General features: G+C 50.5%; 1 protein-coding gene across 4 annotated transcripts in view; it reads right to left on the bottom strand.

Moving 5' to 3' along the window:
• Positions 1-18,209, bottom strand: part of Pde2a (phosphodiesterase 2A) — a 91,104-nt gene that overhangs the window by 19,712 nt on the left and 53,183 nt on the right. For all 4 annotated transcript variants that reach the window (XM_076938951.1, XM_034512349.2, XM_076938945.1 and 1 more), the window contains 2 exons: positions 11,746-11,835; positions 8,564-8,652 (listed from right to left, as the gene is read on the bottom strand). In XM_076938951.1, coding sequence (XP_076795066.1) covers positions 8,564-8,652; positions 11,746-11,835 — 179 coding nt within the window. The remainder of the gene's footprint in view (positions 1-8,563; positions 8,653-11,745; positions 11,836-18,209) is intronic.

Genomic DNA, 18,209 nt, shown 5'->3' with positions numbered 1-18,209 from the left:
ATTCCAAAAGGAAGGACTAAGGACACACAGCAAAGAAAGGTCAGATCAAAACAAGACTGGGTATTCAGCAAAGCTAGCACAGAGCTCAAGGCTCTAGCGTCTATGGCTCCTGGTGGCACTGTCTGGGTGCCACCCTCGAGCTTGGCCACCTGTGACAAACATATCCTCTTTCTTGCACTAGCTCAACTTCATGCCTGGTGCTTTTCTTGGTGGATAATCTTCATATCTTCAACATCCTGAGGTCTTTTTAAAATGTAGGCTTTACTTTCAAATTTGATGCAGTGGCCTCCTGGGACCTTCTTGCAGGGAATCTGACCCTGAAAACCATTTCCTGAACCCAGAGGCTTTCTGGGAAAAAAAGCCTGCATGGTCCTATGACTCATTCTTTACATGTACCAAACAGATACAATAGGGATGACACATTGAAGCTCTGATATCAGTTGGTGACATAGTCTGGCCCACTGCTACCACAACTGTGGTAACTAACCTCTGTGTACTTCGGTGACTCTGCTAGAAAAAAAATGTTTCCCTATTCAGTTGTTTTGAGCTGAGAACCCCCAGTGGCAGTCTCAGTTCAATCACCTTTCCTTCAAATGAATATGCATTTTTAAAAGCTAGAGCTTTCAATAGATATTGAATAGACACATTTCCTATTTGCTCAGTGCAAAGCACAACGTTTCTGTTTAATGGAGCAAATCTCTTAAATGTGTAGACACCTGTTGAGGTCCACTATGTCTACAGCTTCAACTGTATTCACATTCCTTCCCTTGGTAAATTGCACATTTTCACATCTTTCTGCTTTGAATTTTCATTATAAATCTCTATAAATGCAACGAGCAATAACTATGACACAACCTGAATGTTTTCAGATTATTTGCACTTCATAAAACAAATGCCTTCTTGTCCCATTCCCAATAGATTCCTATTCATTTGAAATCTTGTGAGACAGAACTGTACTGATAACATTTAGACTGGAATTCTGGTTTTCTTCATGTACACAAGAATGGTCTGTTAAGCTCCTTTTATAGCAATCTCGAGCTTCTCTAACTTCTGTCCCCCCCTCCCCCCAAATATCCCAATCCTTCTCACAAGGCTCTTAGTTCTAAAGACCTACAACCCACATGGTCAGGTTTATTACAGCAATGATCCCACTCCTGGTACCAATTTCTATATTAACCTTTTTCCTGTCTGTGACAAAATATACATACAAAACAGCTTAAAGAAGGAAAGGCTTGTCCAGGCACACAATGTGGTGGCACAGCTGTCATGGCTGGGGCAGGTATATGGTGGAAGCAGCTCTGTTTGCTAGAGCAGGAGCATGAAGTAACGGGTCACATTGTAACCACAGTCAGGGAGCAGAGAAAGACTGATGCTACGCCCCAGCACACACATTCAGGGTAGACTTTTGCTCCCTGCTAAACCACTCTGGACATCAAACAGTGTTTCCTTGGTGATTCCAACTCCAAACAACTTGGCAATGAAGATTAACCATCACATATCGACTCAGAATCCTTAACATCTCTAGGGGTTAAAAATTATTGCCATCTTCATTTTGAAGCAGAAGCTAAAGTACAGACAGGTCAAGCAACCTATCTGTGATCACACAGCTAATAAGTGGTAGGATGGAGCTTTGAACCTGGGCAGCTGGTACCAGATTTAGGTTTAATCACTGTGCTTGGACAAGGCCAAAGGTGTGTGGCATTTGAGGTTCAAGCAGGACACGGGCACATGTGGAGGCTAGAAACTGAGGTAAGAAAGATTGGTTATGTGAAGAAAATTTCTCTCTGTCCTCCACAAACACCATCTTCCCCCGGGCCTCTGGCTCTTCCTGCTTAATTAAGCACCTGATTTTTCACCAAATGTCACTCCCTGATGATTAATTGCCCTGGGTTCCTCATCTCTCATGCAACTTCCACGTATTGTGTTTATAAGAACTGCCTGGCCTGGATAAAAGACATGCTGGGACTCTGGAGCGTGCAATCAGGGTCATTGGAGGAATACAGCACAGATTAGATGAGGAAAAGGGAGGGGGTGGCCTGCAAGTCACCAAGTCAGGAGGTCACAGCTGCTGGAGAATAAAAAGGACCAAAGATGTTGAGCATCTCTGTAAGGTCACACAGCATTCGGAACCACACAGAAGGCATTCCCTCCCTGCCCTTCTGACCAATTCAGAATCTACAAGAGCCAGGACTGTCTCTCATCTGTTGCCCTTCACATCTAAAGTCTGGGCTGTTCCAACTGCTTGAAATCAGGGTGGTAGGAAGGTGATGGAAGCCATCTTTCCTCTTGACCAAATTGATGAAGGCTGGGGGTTTTTAGGTTTCAAACCCCACCATGCTAATTGGCCTCAGACATGCCAGACGCTAGAATGGAATGACCATCAGGTCCCTGAACTGAAGGTCAGTAAACTTCAACACCTCACCCACCAGCCCATACTATCCCACCCCCAGACTCAGCTGCACCTGCCCCCAGGATCCTGTGCACATGGCCTCATAAGTCTCTGGATCTGCTTCACAGCTCCAGATTCCAGCAACCCCAAGTCTACCTGGAGGTACCAGGGACAGCCTGGATGTCCCTGAAGTGCAGTAAAGATATTTCAGCCTGGATATATCTCCTCTAGCTCCTTCCCTGTCAAAACTCCTGTGACTCATCTGTAGACTGTCCTAGCCGCCTCTCTTTCTTTAGCTCCCTTCAGTAATTGATGGGTTGTTTCCCATGTGTCACTCAGAGCTGTAACCTGCTCTCTATTCCCAAGCTACTGCCCAGCCTCAGTGGAGATACTCTACCCCAGCCATTGGCCTCCTACCTGGGTTTCTAACTGTCCTCCTTAACAGAACAAGGATCTACTTCCTAGGCGAGAGGCCTCATGGATATGCACTGCAGTCTCCTATATGGCCCTTCTGGGTCAGCTTCAGTGGAGGGAGCTGACATGAGGGGTGAGACTCATACCTGACTCAGGGATCCTACCATCATGTAGAGACAGACATACAGATCCACAGTGGAGTTAGGTACCAGAGCCACGACAAAAGGATGAAGAGCATGCCCAATCCATCCTCATATGGGATGGAAGTGGGGTCAGAAAAGGTTTCCTAAAGGAGGTGCCTGAGTCCTGAAGGACACACAGAGGTCATCCAGACGGACGGGCTAGATGAGCAGGCAGAGGGAACTGAATATATGAAGGCTCAAAGGGGAGAGTAACATATGCCTGCTGAAAAATACAGCCACAGAAAGCAGGTATGGCTGGACGGTGCAAGGCAGAGCCAAGGAGAGCCAAGGGCTGTGGGGAGCTGGGTTTGATTCTGAGACAGAGGAACCCCTGACAGGAATTTAAGCAGGAAAAGACATGGTTGAATTTTGTTTCAGATCTTTCAAGCTGTCTGCCTGGGTAGAATTTTCACTAGAGAAAGACTGGAAATCTAGTCTCAATAGCCTTGGCACCAAAGAGGAGAGACAGGCTGAGACAGTGCAGCTTTGACTAGAATCAGGCCCTCAGCAAGCACCAGGGTCTCCCCAAATCCCAAACTCTAAGGATGTGTTGGCACCTTGCTCTGAGTTCTGCATAGCACACAGCCTCAGATAAGAGGGCATATCACACACACTCCCATGGGTGCTTATCTTCTTGGTCACATCCCTCCCAGAATGTGCACTGCCTGAATGATCCACAAATGCCCACACACTATAAACAAGGGTGCTGAGATGGGGACTTCCCTCCACCCTGGGAGAGGCCTGGGAGAGGCTTGACTATGGCTAAACCCCAGAGCTTTTCCTACCCCCTCCTTGCTATCTTCCAGGCTGATGCTGTAGACAGGGGCAAAGAACTCAACCCCTGCCCAAGCCCAGCTGCCCAGACTGAATGCCAATGACTCAGTCTTAGTGCCAGGGTGGTCATGGCCTGCCCTACTGAAGGAAAAGACAGATGGGCACAGAGCACAGAAAGGAACGGGCGTGGAGTTTATGACAGTTCCGTTCCTTTAACAACTATTTGTTTAATGGAGAAAGAATAGAGGGGAAAGCTGTATGTGGGCAAGGTCAATAGCCTGGAAAGGGCCACGTGTCCAGGCTCTTTCCACCTCCCGGAGCTCCTGCATCCTTCTCTGGCCTCCTCCTTTACTGAGACCTGCCCACACCTGCTCCTTCACTGAACATCATCCTTCTCCAAGCTCCGCTAAGCCCTGGCCCTAACCAAGCACCCCAGCCTCATACTGAGCTCACTCTCAGCCCTTCCCTACAAATTCCAACTTCTCCGTGACCCACTCAACTCCCAAATTCCTTCTCCTTACGGACCCTTCATCTCCAATGGGCCCCGATCCCTCGATGTGGTCCTCACTTGAGTCTTTCACCCCATCCACCCAACCCCAGCCCACGGAGCCCCACTTAACTTGTTCTCCATGCCATCACTCAGTTTCTGCCCCTCACCGATCCCCACCCCCTCACTCAGCCTCTGTGGTGGTATATATTGATTGTCAGCTTGACAGGGTCTGGAATCACCTTGGAGACAAATCTCTGGGCATGCGTGTGAGGCATTTTCTGGATTAGGTTAATTAATATAGGAAGACTCATTCTAAATGTGGGTAGCACATTCCATGGACTGGGATCTAATGCTGAATAAAAACAAGAAAGCTAGCTGGGTGCAAGTATTTGTTCCTCTCTGCTTGCTGACAGTGGATACAGTGTGACCCGCTGCCTCCTGTTCCTGCCGCCATGCCTTTCTCTGCCATGATAGACTATCCCCTTGATCATCTCACCAAAACTCATTCCCTCACTGAACCTAATCCCCTCACTGACCCTCCTTACTGAATGCCACCCCTCACTGAACCCCAATCCCTCACTAAATCCCACTCACAGAACCCAATCCCATCTCCTAACTCAATCCCACCATCTCACTGAACCCCTTAACTGACCCTCATCATCTCACTGAACCCCTTAACTGAACCCCATCATGTCACTGATCCTCCATCTCTTCACTATCCCTCCATCCTTCCCCAAGCCTTGCACTAATTTCTATGACCTTTCATTTCTCTCTTGAAGACAAATTATGATCTAGGCCAGCACCTGGGTCCGCCAGAATGAGACTCCAGAAATGGGAACGGACAGACACTGTGTTCTCCAAGACAAACCAGATGGACACTCAGATTCTGCCATGAGAAAAGACCAGGTTTGCCTTGAGGAAGTGCCCTGCAAATGGTAGCCAAGGCTATGCCCGAGTGACAGCTGGAAGGTCTAAAGCTCCTACACTTGGCAGTGGTGACTCTGAGGTTTTGGGATGCCAAGAGGATTGCCTGGTCGGGATCTCAGACAGGCTAGGAGATAGGGGTGGAGAGCCTCAAGGGGTTTTCTCCTTTCCAGGCCAGAATTCCTGTTAAAGCCAGTACAATTTAGAGGTGGACCAACCTCATCATCTTACAAAGGGGAAAACAGAGGCTCGGGAGAAAGCAATCGAGTTGTCATCACGGCCACAATGCCCTGAAGGCCCAGTGTCCTGCTTTCCAGTCCCAAACTCTTCTGTGGACAGACTCTCCCTGGGGATGCCATGGCGACCAGCCCCTTTTTGTGAAGCTTGGCTTTTTCTCATCAGCAAGGAGTCCCTTGTGCATGTCTCATGAAATGGGTGCTGCTGGCCCATGGAAGAAGAGCAAGGAAAGATTAATCTGGGGAGCAAAGAGAACAGGCAAGCCTGGGAGGATACAAAGGCGACCCACACATGAGCTCCTCAACTGGCCATGCAGTTAGAGTCCTCAGAGTGGGCGGGGTCGGACAGGTGGGAGCGTGGCTCTACCCTGCCTCTAACACCACCTTAGCTCATTTTTCTGTCCATCACCTCAGCCTTATCTGCCTTTACGATCCAGCCTCCAGCCACACCTGCTGCTGTTTGCCAGCCAGCAAAAGCTGTTTCCTGCTGGATCACCCCTCCCCCACCACTGCCCACGTAGCTGCACACAAGGAGGTGCCTCTCTATGTCTTGATGGTCACACTTGAGAGAAGCCTGTCCCCAATCTCACCCATTTCACAGAAAAAGAGACTGAGGTCAAAAGGAAACTCATTCCTTCAAGGTCAACCAAGGTTAGTTCTCATTTGAGCAGGCATGCGGCTAGGCTAGAATCCAGGTCTACCTGCCTTCCACATGCCTGGGTCTCACGCTTCATTCTGCTGGAAAAAACTCAAAAACAGGGCCCATACCACCCTTGGGCCCATCAGCCCTAATGGACCTGAGCTTATTCAGGTCCCATACATCAGACACAGATATGGGCAGGCAGAACAGATTCCAGAAGAGGGTGCCAGCCTGAGACCCTAACCCTAGTCCTTACTGGCCTGACTGTGCTCTAAATGCTGTGCTCTGAGATGCCAATCCCTTGCCCTCTTGCTCTTTCTGCCTTCTGGAATCCCTGTGGTTGGTTGGTTGGTTGGTTGGTTGGTTGGTTGGTTGGTTTTCTGTCCCAGTAGGCACTAGCCTCCCATCTCCATGTAGTTCTGGGCTAATTGCATTTGAACATTTACTTTTAATTGTCTTTTCCAAAGGCTTTACTGGCTATGGAGAGGATGCTGAACAGGCCGATAGTGCAGAGTGTCAGTCCTTCCAAGCTGCCCACACTGCAGATACCACCAAACTCCCCAAGGGAGCAGGGCCCGGAGCGCCAGGGAGAGCAAGCTCCACAAACCTGTCCCTTGAGCCTGCCATTCTGTGCATGCCTTCCAAATCCTCAGGAATGCCTTCCCTGACTGCTGGGAGACTTCCTGGAGGAGTCAAACTAATAACAGATGAAGAACTCTGGGTGGGAGGAATTGGCTCAGAGAAGAAAAGGAACACACATTACAGCTTGTTTGGTTTGGTTTGGTTTGGTTTGGTTTGGTTTGGTTTGGTTTGGTTTGGTTTGGTTGGTTTTTGAGACATGGTTTCTCTGTGTAGTCCTGGCGGTCCTAGAACTCACTCTGTAGACCAGGCCTCAGACTTACAGAAATTTACCTGATTCTGCCTCCCAAGTACATGGCCACCACTGCCAAGTCCAGCTTTTTTTTTTTAAATCTTTAAGATTCAGGAGATCTGGCCTAGTGGTGGTATAGCTACTTAGAAGGCTGAGGCAGGAGAAGGAAAAATGTGAGGCTAGCTTGAGCTACAGAGTGAATTCCAGGTAGCCTGGGCAACTTAGTGAGACCCTGTCACAAAATAAACGTGTAAGCATGTGCACTGGAGCATGTAGCTCAGTAGAGCCCAGCATGCATGAGGCCCTGGGTTCGATGCCAGTACTGCTAAAAAGTAGGAAGTGCTTGCATCTCCAAATGATGATGGAAGTACCACTGCTGTCACCATGTCCAAGGCAAAAGCCCCTAGATAGGACCCAGGCTACAGGGGGCTGTGGCTCTGTTCACTGCAGTCCTCTCAGGGAGAAGTCCTGAGCAGAAACCTAAAGGGAAAGTGTCAACCCTGCCCCACCTCCCAGACCTGTGGCAGAACAATGGGAAGGAGGGGCTCTGGACTCACCAGAGTCCAGCGGGGTCAGTGTCTTAGAACCCAGGGTATCAGGGACCACAAAGGATCCAGAACTACGAGGCTGGCATCTCCAGACAGACTTCTCTCAGGACTTCTATGACTAAGAATTGTCAGGGTAGCAGCCCTGGCATTGCCAAAAGAGTGGCAGGCTAGACCAAAACAGCCCAACCTTCTGAAATTGGCTTCACTGCACTGCACCCACGATACCCTCTGCTCCCATAGTCTTCAGATAAAAAGGATGGGTCACCCAGAGGCTGTCATCTCCCCACCCCCACTGAGAACTGTGTCTTGGGCCCAGCTTGGCGTCACAACTGCCTTATGGTCTTAAACATGTCTCTGAATGTATCCTTTCTGAGAAAATGAGGTGGCTGAACTCACTGGGCTCAGAGGCATGACAGGCCATCGGGTGTTGAGCTCTGGGTTCTGATTGTCATAGCAGACCACACACAATTACCACCGTGCCATCATAAAGCAAAGAGAAAAAGAATCACACGACAGAGGATGTCTGATTTTCATAAGGTTACACTGCTAGTACACAGGGAGGTGGGATTTGAACTTAGGTAGTAAAGGTCCAAAAACTTCTAATCTTAGGTACAGGAAGCTGTCACTGTGTGTTCCTGCAGCCCAGGTATACTTGGATCCTACACCGAAGCCTCATGGGTAATGCTCATGGCATCCTGGGGTTGGAACTGAGAGATGCTGTAGCCCCTTTCCGCTCACCCCTCCACTCCACTCTGAGAGGCCACAGCCACCCAGAAGAACTCTATGGGAGCTGCACATGGCGGAGCCCATCTATAATTCCAGCACTTAGGAGACTGAAGTGGAAGGATCACTATAAGTTCAAAATTAGCCTGGGCTACACCATGAGACTTTGTATTAGAAGAAAAAAAAATTCTATGAAAAAGACTCTATAAAGAGAGAATCCATCCCACTTGATACATCCCCAAAATAGGAGGAGAAATTCTTTCCCAGGGGACCCACCCAGTTGAGGGTGCACCAGATGATCTTGGAAGGTGTCTCAACCCTGAGACCTCTCGGCAGTTCCAGAGGGCAAAGGACAGGCAGAAAGTGACTTACCGAATTTTTCCTTCCTGTGGGAGCTCGTGAGGGGGGTCCTCACATACCAGCCTGGATTCCCCATCTAGCAGGTAGGTATAGACGGTCTCCTAGAACCAAAGGCACTTGTGAGACCCTGTAGAGAGGCTGACCAGCCCTAGTCTGTCCATGGCAAGGCCATGGGGGCTTGGGAGCCAGAGCTTGGTGGTCTGGGAAGGGGTTCTGGGCAGGCAGAGATCCATGAAACTGTTACTTTCCTTACAGATCACAACAATCCAAGGTGTGAGCCAATCACACCCAAACCTTGAACTCCAGCCTCAGGCATCTGGCAAACCATACTTGGTATGGCATGCAGGCTACACTGGCTTAGGACGAGTCCTCCTTCCAATACCCTGGTGAGCCAAGCCAAGAAACTATAGCCAGGGCACTGTGCCTGTATTCTGTGGGGCTCTGGAGGGCTTCCCAGAAGAAGCAGTCTTTTAGCTATGACTGGCCACATTTGGGGTGTGGATGAGGCTTGGAACTGACTAGCACAGGTAGGCCAAGTGGCACAGAGCAAGAAGCATTTCGGAACTGACGGTGGGATGAAGGGGCATAGGATGGCAAGGTGAGTAGGGCTGAGGCTGGAGGGCCTTAGAAACAGCTGGGAGCAGACGCAGAGGAAGTTCACATTTTAGATCGACCACTTCTCACTGTGAGTTGGAAGCACTGGCTGGAGCTTGTAGGGTCTTTGGTCCAGCCATCCACCCTCCCTAGGACAGAGGAGTCTCAATTGCAAGCCTTGTCCTGGCAGAAGCTGTCATCTCACAGACAAAGATCTACTTCCCCACATGGGGACCCTTAGAGGTCCTGGCCAATCCTACAATGGTTGGCCACTCTCCTGGGAGTCTGGGGAACCCTCTCTGCTGAGGGTGGCGGGGGGGTGGCTTCAGGGGGAGCTGCTGAAGGCTCTTTCTCAGAAGTGTGGAACCCTCAGCAGACTGAGAAGCCACAACCCTGCCAGCTGCTTCTGTGTCCTTTGGATATTCCACAGGGAATTCCTTACCATGACCTCCTGTGACACTCAACTGGGTTCAGTTGTCCTGAGGTGAAGTAGGGATCACAGGAGGGCAGGAACAGCCTCTGGGAAGGCCCAGAGCCCCTTTGGCCTTGGTGAACAGGGTCTAGGCTTGAATTGGGTTTTGTTTGAGGTTTTTTTGTTTTTGTTTTTGAGACTTTGAGACAAGCTTTCTCGTGTTGCTTAGGCTGGCTTCAGACTCACTGTGTGGCTAAAGCTGAGGACTTGTGACAGTCCTGCTTTGGGATCATAAGCAAGGCCACTATGCCCAGCCTCTGGGCCAAAATCCAGGAACTAAGCCACTTTGAGTGAGCTGTCACCCCTCATCTCTATCCTGCCCCCTCCTTGTTAATGGATCCGGAACTCTGGAGGATTTTTGTTTTGGTTTTGGGTTTTTTTTTTTTGGGGGGGGGTGTTTGTTTTGGTTTTGGTTTGGTTTGGTTTTGGCTCAAACAGGTTCAGAGCCTAGTAGGGCACTCAGTCCAAGAGTCCATCCTCCCCACACAGAAAGGTGGGCAGTCTAAGGGTGGCGGGGGCAGGAGCCACCCCTCACTTCCGCATGTCCACGCCTTCCACCCTCACACTCAGCCATCCTGGTTAAATTTAGCCCAGTTTACTGGGTAGGAGGGTTGCTTTTCGTTTCGTACACATCAGCACCATCTGCACTGGGGCTGCCTGCCACAATGGGTGCTGATGAGGAAGCCAGGTGCTGCAGCTCTCCTCCTCTTCCAACCCCCACCTCCCAGGGCCCAGTCCTCCCTACAGTCAAGCAGAGGCTCCCCCAGGCCTGGGCTCCCCAGCCCATCACTGGCCTCTGGAGTAACATCTCACTGCCTCTTGGACCTCAGCTGTCATCTCAGCCCCAGCTTTAGGCTTTAGTTAGCTGGGCACCAAGCCAGTCACTCACCCCCTTCTTCTAACACACACACACACACACACACACACACACACACACACACACACACACACACCTCAAGACTTGCAGGGCAGGTCCACAGTCTCTGACCTGCCAGCTTTCCCTACCCTCACCATCCAGATGTTCCTCCACCCCAGGGCAGATGTTGTCTCAGTCACAACCCTCTCCCAAAGGATTTATTTTTGGGCGCCAACACACCACCCACTTCCTACCAATTTCACGCTCAATAAAGCTCAGCCATTAGCCCTCCTCCTGGGCGCTGAACTTCTAGGAGGTTTAGGGAAGACAGAGCTGAGAACAGGGAATAGGGGTGCATACATGCCAAGCCCCATTTGTCCCTGTCATGCTGTGTGTCCTTGGTGAAATACCCTCCCTCTCTGGGCCTCTGAAGGGTCATCCATCACTCAGAGCCAGGGACAATAGGCTCTAGTGGGGTGGGAAGGCTGCATCCTGAGTTGGTCATGTTTCCCGAAGCCTCGGCTGGTGTATAGAGCAGGGAGAGGATGTTCAAGGGGACTTAGTTCAGACATTTCCTCCTCCAGGAAGTCTTCCATGCTCCTTATGTGGATACAAAACCTATTCTCCAGAGTTCCCTGTATCCCTCCATTTGGCACAGCTGTGACCCTGCTGCTCTCACTCCTAGAAGCTGATTTATCAGCCTCCTGCTTAAAGAATGAGCAACGGCGATTGGAGCCAGAAGTCCCAAGGGCAAGGGAGGTATATAACACCCCCAAGAAGGCACTCAGGGTTCAGGTGACCTTGGTTGCCCCTGGACCTACCATCCCACTCGTAGTGTTGTGATGGGACAGAGAGAGGTTTAAAGACTGCTAACTCTTCAGCCCTCTACTTTTTTTTTTTTTTAAGATTTATTAATTTTATGTATGAGTGCTCTGTCTGCCTGTATGCTTGCATGCCAGACAGAAGAGAGCATTGGATCACATAGCTGGCTGTAAGCCACCATGAAGTTGCTGAGAATTGAACTCACAACTTAAGGGAGAACAGTCAGTGCTCTTAACTGCTGAGCCATCTTTCCAGCCCCCAGCTTCCTCCTTTAATCTAATACTAGATTCACTCATGAAGAGTGAGTCCTCTAGAGCTTCCAAGATCTGATACCCAGGAAGTTCTTCTTTATGTCTATCCTCAATCTCTCCTGCTATACATAGGTCTGTCACGGTGAGCTCAGAGCTGGACAAAGGCTGAGAGGGGAGGGCAGGAAGGGAAAACACCTACCACTTTGGGGAGCACGGCTGAGAGGGCATCCTTGGCAGCCTGTCGAAGGCCAGCAATGTCGATAACGGCGCCTAGGCTCAGCAAAGCATCCTGGAAGAGAAGAAAGAGTATAAATGGTTCTTTCTGCCCGGCGGCCCAAGGACTGTGGGGTGAGACTTGAGCTTAGAGCATCAGACTCCGGCAGAATTAAGGCCAAAGACTTCCCAAGTCCCCTGGCCTTGAATATGGGGAGACTGAGGCTTGGAGATGGGCCAAAGGCATAGTGAAGGCCTCACAGTGAGTTACGAAGTCAAGCCAAGAGTCAGCACAGGTTTCCTGTCCTTAGGAAAGCAGCGACTCTGGCATCTCTAAGTTGGAGGAACTGTGGCCATACCGCAGCTTCAGCTGAGTTAAGGCTGGGTGGGAAGCAGCAAGCATGGAGGCTGGGGCCAGCTGAGCACAAAGGGTAGGCACCACAGATTTAGGCCACTGCAGGCCGGGAAGGCAGAATCAGCCTTGACTGCCTCCTAGCCTTCCCCTCCAGGAATAGGCCTAGCTCGTCCTTGGAGAGCCGGAACTGAGACAACAAAGGTCTCTTCTTCTTGCTCTATTAACTTGGCCAGAGCCGTGGGGGATCAAAGAGAAAGGTAACGGAACAGGGGAGCAAGGCCAGGGCAGGGTGGTGACTCACACCATCCACTCAGCTGTGCCCTCTCCCCAACCCTTGGATTGGGGAGATTCCTGATGTCTTCTCTGTGGGTCTGTGTGGGCCCCATTCCTATGCTGAGCTGGGGCTCCTGGAGGACCCCATAGAATGCATATAGCTGGTAAAGACTAAAGTGCTGAAATATCAGAGTTGTATTCATAGAAAGTTGTTAGCCCACATAGGGAGTGTGCAAATTCCTCACATTTGTAATGTGGTTAAGCCATCCCCAATTCCTTCTGTCCCAGTTACGAACAAGATGAGATTTATCCAAATGATATGACCCTTTCAAGGCAGGAGGTAGAAAACCAAATCCAGATGTGGCTAAGACTAGATAGCTCAGAGAGGCTCAGTCTGAAGCTTCTGTGGCCAACTTCACCTCTCAGACACCCCACAACAAAGGATTAAACTCCATGGCCACTGAATGGCCAGGTGGCCCAAAGGATTTTACAGGAAGCTGGCACAAACCATCCAATGGGATCTCAGGGGCCTCTTCCCAGCACAGCCATGTTACAAAGACTGAGGCCACTAGTGAAGGGGGCGTTGGGGTACTGGCTCCCCTGCTCTAAGAGTGGTCAAGAATGAGTCAAATGCTACCTGATAGAAAGGCTGCCTTTCTGTGGACAGATAGACCTGAGCTGGGGTCTGTGTGAAGACTGGGGTCTGTCCAAGTGTCAGCTCCAAATGCCACTGACAAGTCTCCTCGGCTACAGCCTCACACACTCTCTGTTTTCCCAGTGGGAGGGGCGACAGCAGGCATTGCCTTCCCTGCCCAGGCCTTGCTTTGGTCTCTCCCACTGTCAAGGGTGTACCACATCTTGGTCATGGTTGATGTCTATCCACTCTTGAACACTCGAAGCAGTTGACTCCAGACAACACAATCCCTAAGTCTGCTTGTTTGTAACCCTCTGGCAGTTTGCACGGCATCAGCGCTGCCCTTACATGGAGCCCCGTATCCTTGAAGACACCCTGCATGATGTCAGCCTTCTAGGTTCTCATGGCAACAGCTACTTCCTCATGTAGCACAGACCAGAGACCCCCCTATCACCTGCTCACACAGCACTGTCCCAGGCTACTACGTTGCTCCCAAGGCTAAGGCTAAAGACCATAAGTGGGAAAATCCCATGCCCAGAATATCTCAAAAAAATTTTTTTCTTGACCCACACTCAAATAGAGCTTCAAGGACAAGGCTCCAGGTCTTGGTGTCCATGGAGAATTATTCCTGCCTGGAGGCAGGAGGATCACCAAAAGGGACCCAGAGAGGGTCTGACTTTGGTGGTACCTGCCACGTGTGTGCTAAGAAAACAGGAGTACAGCCAACGCCATGGAGCAAGCCTTACACGCAAGAGAAACTTCTGAAGCCACAGGATGCAGTAGCTGTCTCCCCATTTGAGAGATGAAGAAACTGAGGCTTAATGAAAAACAATGACCCGTCTGTGGTGGACCAGAGATTACTCAAACCTCCAGATCTCCCACCCTGCATATTCAGCACCCAACTCCCATCTCCCACCCCAAGGGCTTAGAGAAGTCAGTGTGTCCTTTGCTCTGATTGGTCAGTTCCCCAACCTGCCCTTTGCTTTGATTGGTGGATGCCTTGAGCTGTCCTTTACTCCATTTGGTTGCTACTTGTCTGGCCTTTGTTCTGATTGATCAGTTTTCTGTGGATTTTTTAGGCCAAGGGCAGGAAAATGGCGGGGGCAGGGGAATGAGGTAAGATAACTTGGGAAAAGTTGGAGCACCAGCAAGGAGGGTCTCCATCCTTGGCCAAGAAAGTAGGATGCCAACTAGTGGAGCTGAGGCTCTAGGCCTGGCAGCCACCTCTCCATCTGCTTTGGAGTCTGACCTGCTCAAGAATGAGGTGTTAGCTGCAGGAACCACTGAGGGAAACAGGCCGCTTCAGACCTGGCACTCAGAGGGGCCTTCATAGCTTGCTCAAATGCCACTTGCACAAATGAACACCCACCCCACATCCCACAACCAGGGTCTGAGATAACTTAACCTCTGCTACACCAACTGAGGGATGGGAGTTACATTTAAACCTGCCTGGGAACAGGACAGAGCTGCAGCCTTGGGGGAGGCAGCAGCTGTGAACAGGAAATGGGGTAATTTTTGAAATGGAGGCACAGTGGGGAGCCAGCCACAAACAGGGCTAGCACCCCAGGACTCTTCAAAAGATGAGGGAGAGAAAAACAGCCATTTCTACCCACATGTCTGTCCATACCACATATACACACTGTCAAGTATACACCTTAGCTCACACCACCATGTAGACGGATCATATATGCACACACAGACATCCAATGAGGAATACAGTCAGAACTAATACTTAGGAGTATGCAAACACACACACACACACACACACACACACACACACACACACTGGGGGGGTGTCATAGCAAGTGTGCATATACACAAGAGTCCTGGCTCAGGGTGGATGGAGGTTGTCACATTTCCTGTCCTTGTAGCTTTTGTGAACAAATACCAGAGTAAATATCAGCATAACAACCAGGCAATTTCCCAGACCCCAGGGGAGAACCTGTGGTGTATAGACAAGAGCAGTGATTTCCAGTCCTGTCCCAAATTGAGGACAGAAGCTCCTCGTGGCCTTGAACACTCCCCTTTCCTCTTCTAAACCTTGGTGTCCTCAATGTAAAAGGGTCTTTCCACTCTGCTACATCTCTAGTTCTGTGGTTTTATGGTCTAATTTGATGAGGGTGAGTGGGTGGGTTGAAAAAGTAGGCAAATGGTGGCTGGATGGATGAATGGGATGGGTGGGTAGGTAGATGAGTGAGTGATTAGGAAAGTAGGTGGGTGGGTGGGTGGATGGGCAGGTGGATGGATGGATGGATGTATGGATGGATAGATGGATGGATGAATGGGAGGGTGGATGGGTGGATAGATGGATGAATGGATGAATGGGTGGATGGGTGAATGAGTAGGTGGGTGTGTGGGTAGATGGATGGATGGATAGATGGATGGATGGATGGATGGATAGATGGATGAGTGGATAAATGGGTGAATGGATGGGTGGGAGGATGGATGGATGAATGTGTAGATGGATGAATGGGTGGGTGGGAGGGTGGATGGGTGAATGGATGGGAGGGTAGGTGGATGGATGGATGGGTAAATGGGTAAGTAGGTGGAAAAATGGGTAGATAGATGACTATGTAGGAAAATGGGAGAGATGGTGGGTATGTGAACAGATGAGCAGATGAGAAAAATCAATGGATGAATGGATGAATAGAGCTGTTAGGTGGGAGATAGATGTGGGTAGATAAGTAGGGAAAAGGGAAATGGGTGGGTGGGTAGGTGGACAAATGGGTGAAGAGATAGGAAATTGATGGGAGGTAGGTAGGTGGGTGGTGGGTAGGAGGATGGGTGGAGGGTTAGTGGTAGTTTGTGGACAGTAGGTGAAAGGATGGACAGAACCCTTTTGCTCTCCCCAGCCCCTGCCCCTTCCCTCATAACTTTGGTTCTCTACCTGCTGCTGTGGGTTGAGACTGCCATCAGCACCGCAGACAGCGCCATTCCCGTGTGCTGGTCTTTCTCCTGAGGTACCATAAAAGGGGATGCTGTTGGAACCAGGGTTTCTCTGAAACCTGGGAGGCTGCCAGTTTTCTAAAACCCGGGCCTGAATCAGCATTTGTGTGCTGGACTGGGGAGAGCAGAGGGTCCACTCTGAATTGCTTCTAATTCCTTCATATGAAACCAGAAACTTTGGTCTTTTCCCGTTTGGGGCCATCCTTAGGGACAGATAGCCTAGAGTCAGGGGTCACTGACAGAAGATGCTGTCTTATTTCATGTCTATAACTCTCCATGTCTTTCCTACCTCACAAACCCACTGTCTGCTCTCCCTGCTGCTGGCACCTGGACCCACTATAAGAAAATAATAACATTGCTGGGCGGTGGTGGCGCACGCCTTTAATCCCAGCACTTGGGAGGCAGAGGCAGGCGGATTTCTGAGTTCGAGGCCAGCCTGGTCTACAGAATGAGTTCCAGGACAGCCAGGACTACGCAAAAACCCTGTCTTGAAAAACCAGAAAAAACAAAAAACAAAAAAAACATTGCACTCCAGAGGAAGACCCAAACTGTACCCCGGAACCATCTCTGCGGATCCATCTTGTGGGCTCTGTGTCTCCTCCTGGCCTGAGGTTAGAGGCTGTCCTCACAGACTGGAATCTGATAGCCTCCTCTAATCTGATATCCAGGAGATTGCCCAGGAACTCTTCTGCTTGTCTGCCTCTTTCCATCCCTCTGGGCCAGGCTCTTCTGGTCCCTCTGAGTGCCTCTCTGCCTCTCCCTGTCAGAGCCCAGTGGATGTCCGTCTGTCACACACTGCTCTTGCCATGTCGTTTCCACCTCCACATCCTGGCTCTCTCTCTGGGAAGGCTTCTCCACCCACCCTCCTTCTCTTTCCTGCATATTCCCAGCCCCCACCACTCCTGTCTCTCCTGCCCACTCCTCCCCCAGATCGCCAAGAAATCATCCTGAGAACATGGGGAAAGAACACCAACAGAGTGCAGCCATGAATAGAAGCTCCAGAAAGTGGTCACAGGAGGGAAAACCAGGAGTCTGGAGAAGACGCCACCTGTCCCTTTGTCTCCGTCCTCTTGTTCTGGAGAGCAATACACACACTTCCTAATCTTTCCTGGAGAAGGGAGGAGTGCATCAATCTCCATGCCCAGCACATACCTCCACTAGCTGGAGACAAGGCTCAGGTAGAGCACTTAGTGTAACTACTTAAGAAGACTCCTTGAAACTCAGAATAGGATAGTTCCCAGCCCAAGCCCAGAAGCCCAGGTTTCCTCTCTGGGTCCTCACAGCTGCCCAGACATCAAGGCAGAGAACAGAAAGCAGGAGAAGGTGGCTTCTTTCCCTCCCCACCGCCCACGCCTGCCACCTGCCCAAAGAGCTGCTCTAGCAGTCCTGTCACCTGAAAAGATTACAAGAGCTGCCTGTGTGTGCTAACACTTGCATCCACAGCCCTCCCCATAGCAAGGCTGAGCTGGGCCAGAAGCAAAAGGAAAAGAAAGAAGCTAGGTGACATTGGGCAACCGAGATGCCAAGCAAGCCACCACAAATGTCAATGCCCTGAGTGACTCTGGCTATGGGGAAGGGAAGATCCCTTTCTCAGGGACTGTTTGTGGTTACAGACGTCCCTCAGTGGCTTCCAAACTTCCGCACGCCCCAGAGTCACTTGGAGGGTTGTTGAAATACAAAGTGCTGTTCCCACCCCCAGAATTTCTACATCAACTGGTCTGGGAAGAGGCTGATGAATTTGCATCACCCACCCCTCAATTTCTAGCTGCTGCTGCTGGCCTGAGAGGTGCCTTTCACTCACCCCACTTTAGAGGAGCAGGGGTATAAAGATCAGGGTGAAGGGAAGACAGATCCTTGCTCCAGTGAAGGCAACCACGGGGAGAACTGGATGCTACCCCCACATGAAGAGAATTCACAAGAAGATCCCCAAGGACAGGAGGCATAAGAGTGAGGAAGGAGAGAATGAGTTATGGCCAGAGTTGAGTTCGTGACAAAGGGGCACGTGGAAGGAACCACCTGCAGCTCAAGAGCCAAGCACTACAGGAAGGGCCTCCCTTGTCCTCCTTCTCTCTTTACCCCCCCACCCCCTTTCTTTTGCCCACCATGCCCTCTTCTCCCATAGCCCACCACCCTTCGAAGACTCTGGCTTCAGTTGTTACTCCAACAGGGCCGCGTCTCCAGCCTCCGAGCCACACTGGAGACACGTGCACTGTAGAATACACCTGCGCCTGTCCTGGCGCCT

Source organism: Arvicanthis niloticus, chromosome 1 (genome assembly GCF_011762505.2).
Source record: "Arvicanthis niloticus isolate mArvNil1 chromosome 1, mArvNil1.pat.X, whole genome shotgun sequence".
Taxonomy (NCBI): domain Eukaryota; kingdom Metazoa; phylum Chordata; class Mammalia; order Rodentia; family Muridae; genus Arvicanthis; species Arvicanthis niloticus.
This window is presented reverse-complemented; position numbering and strand designations above follow the sequence as displayed.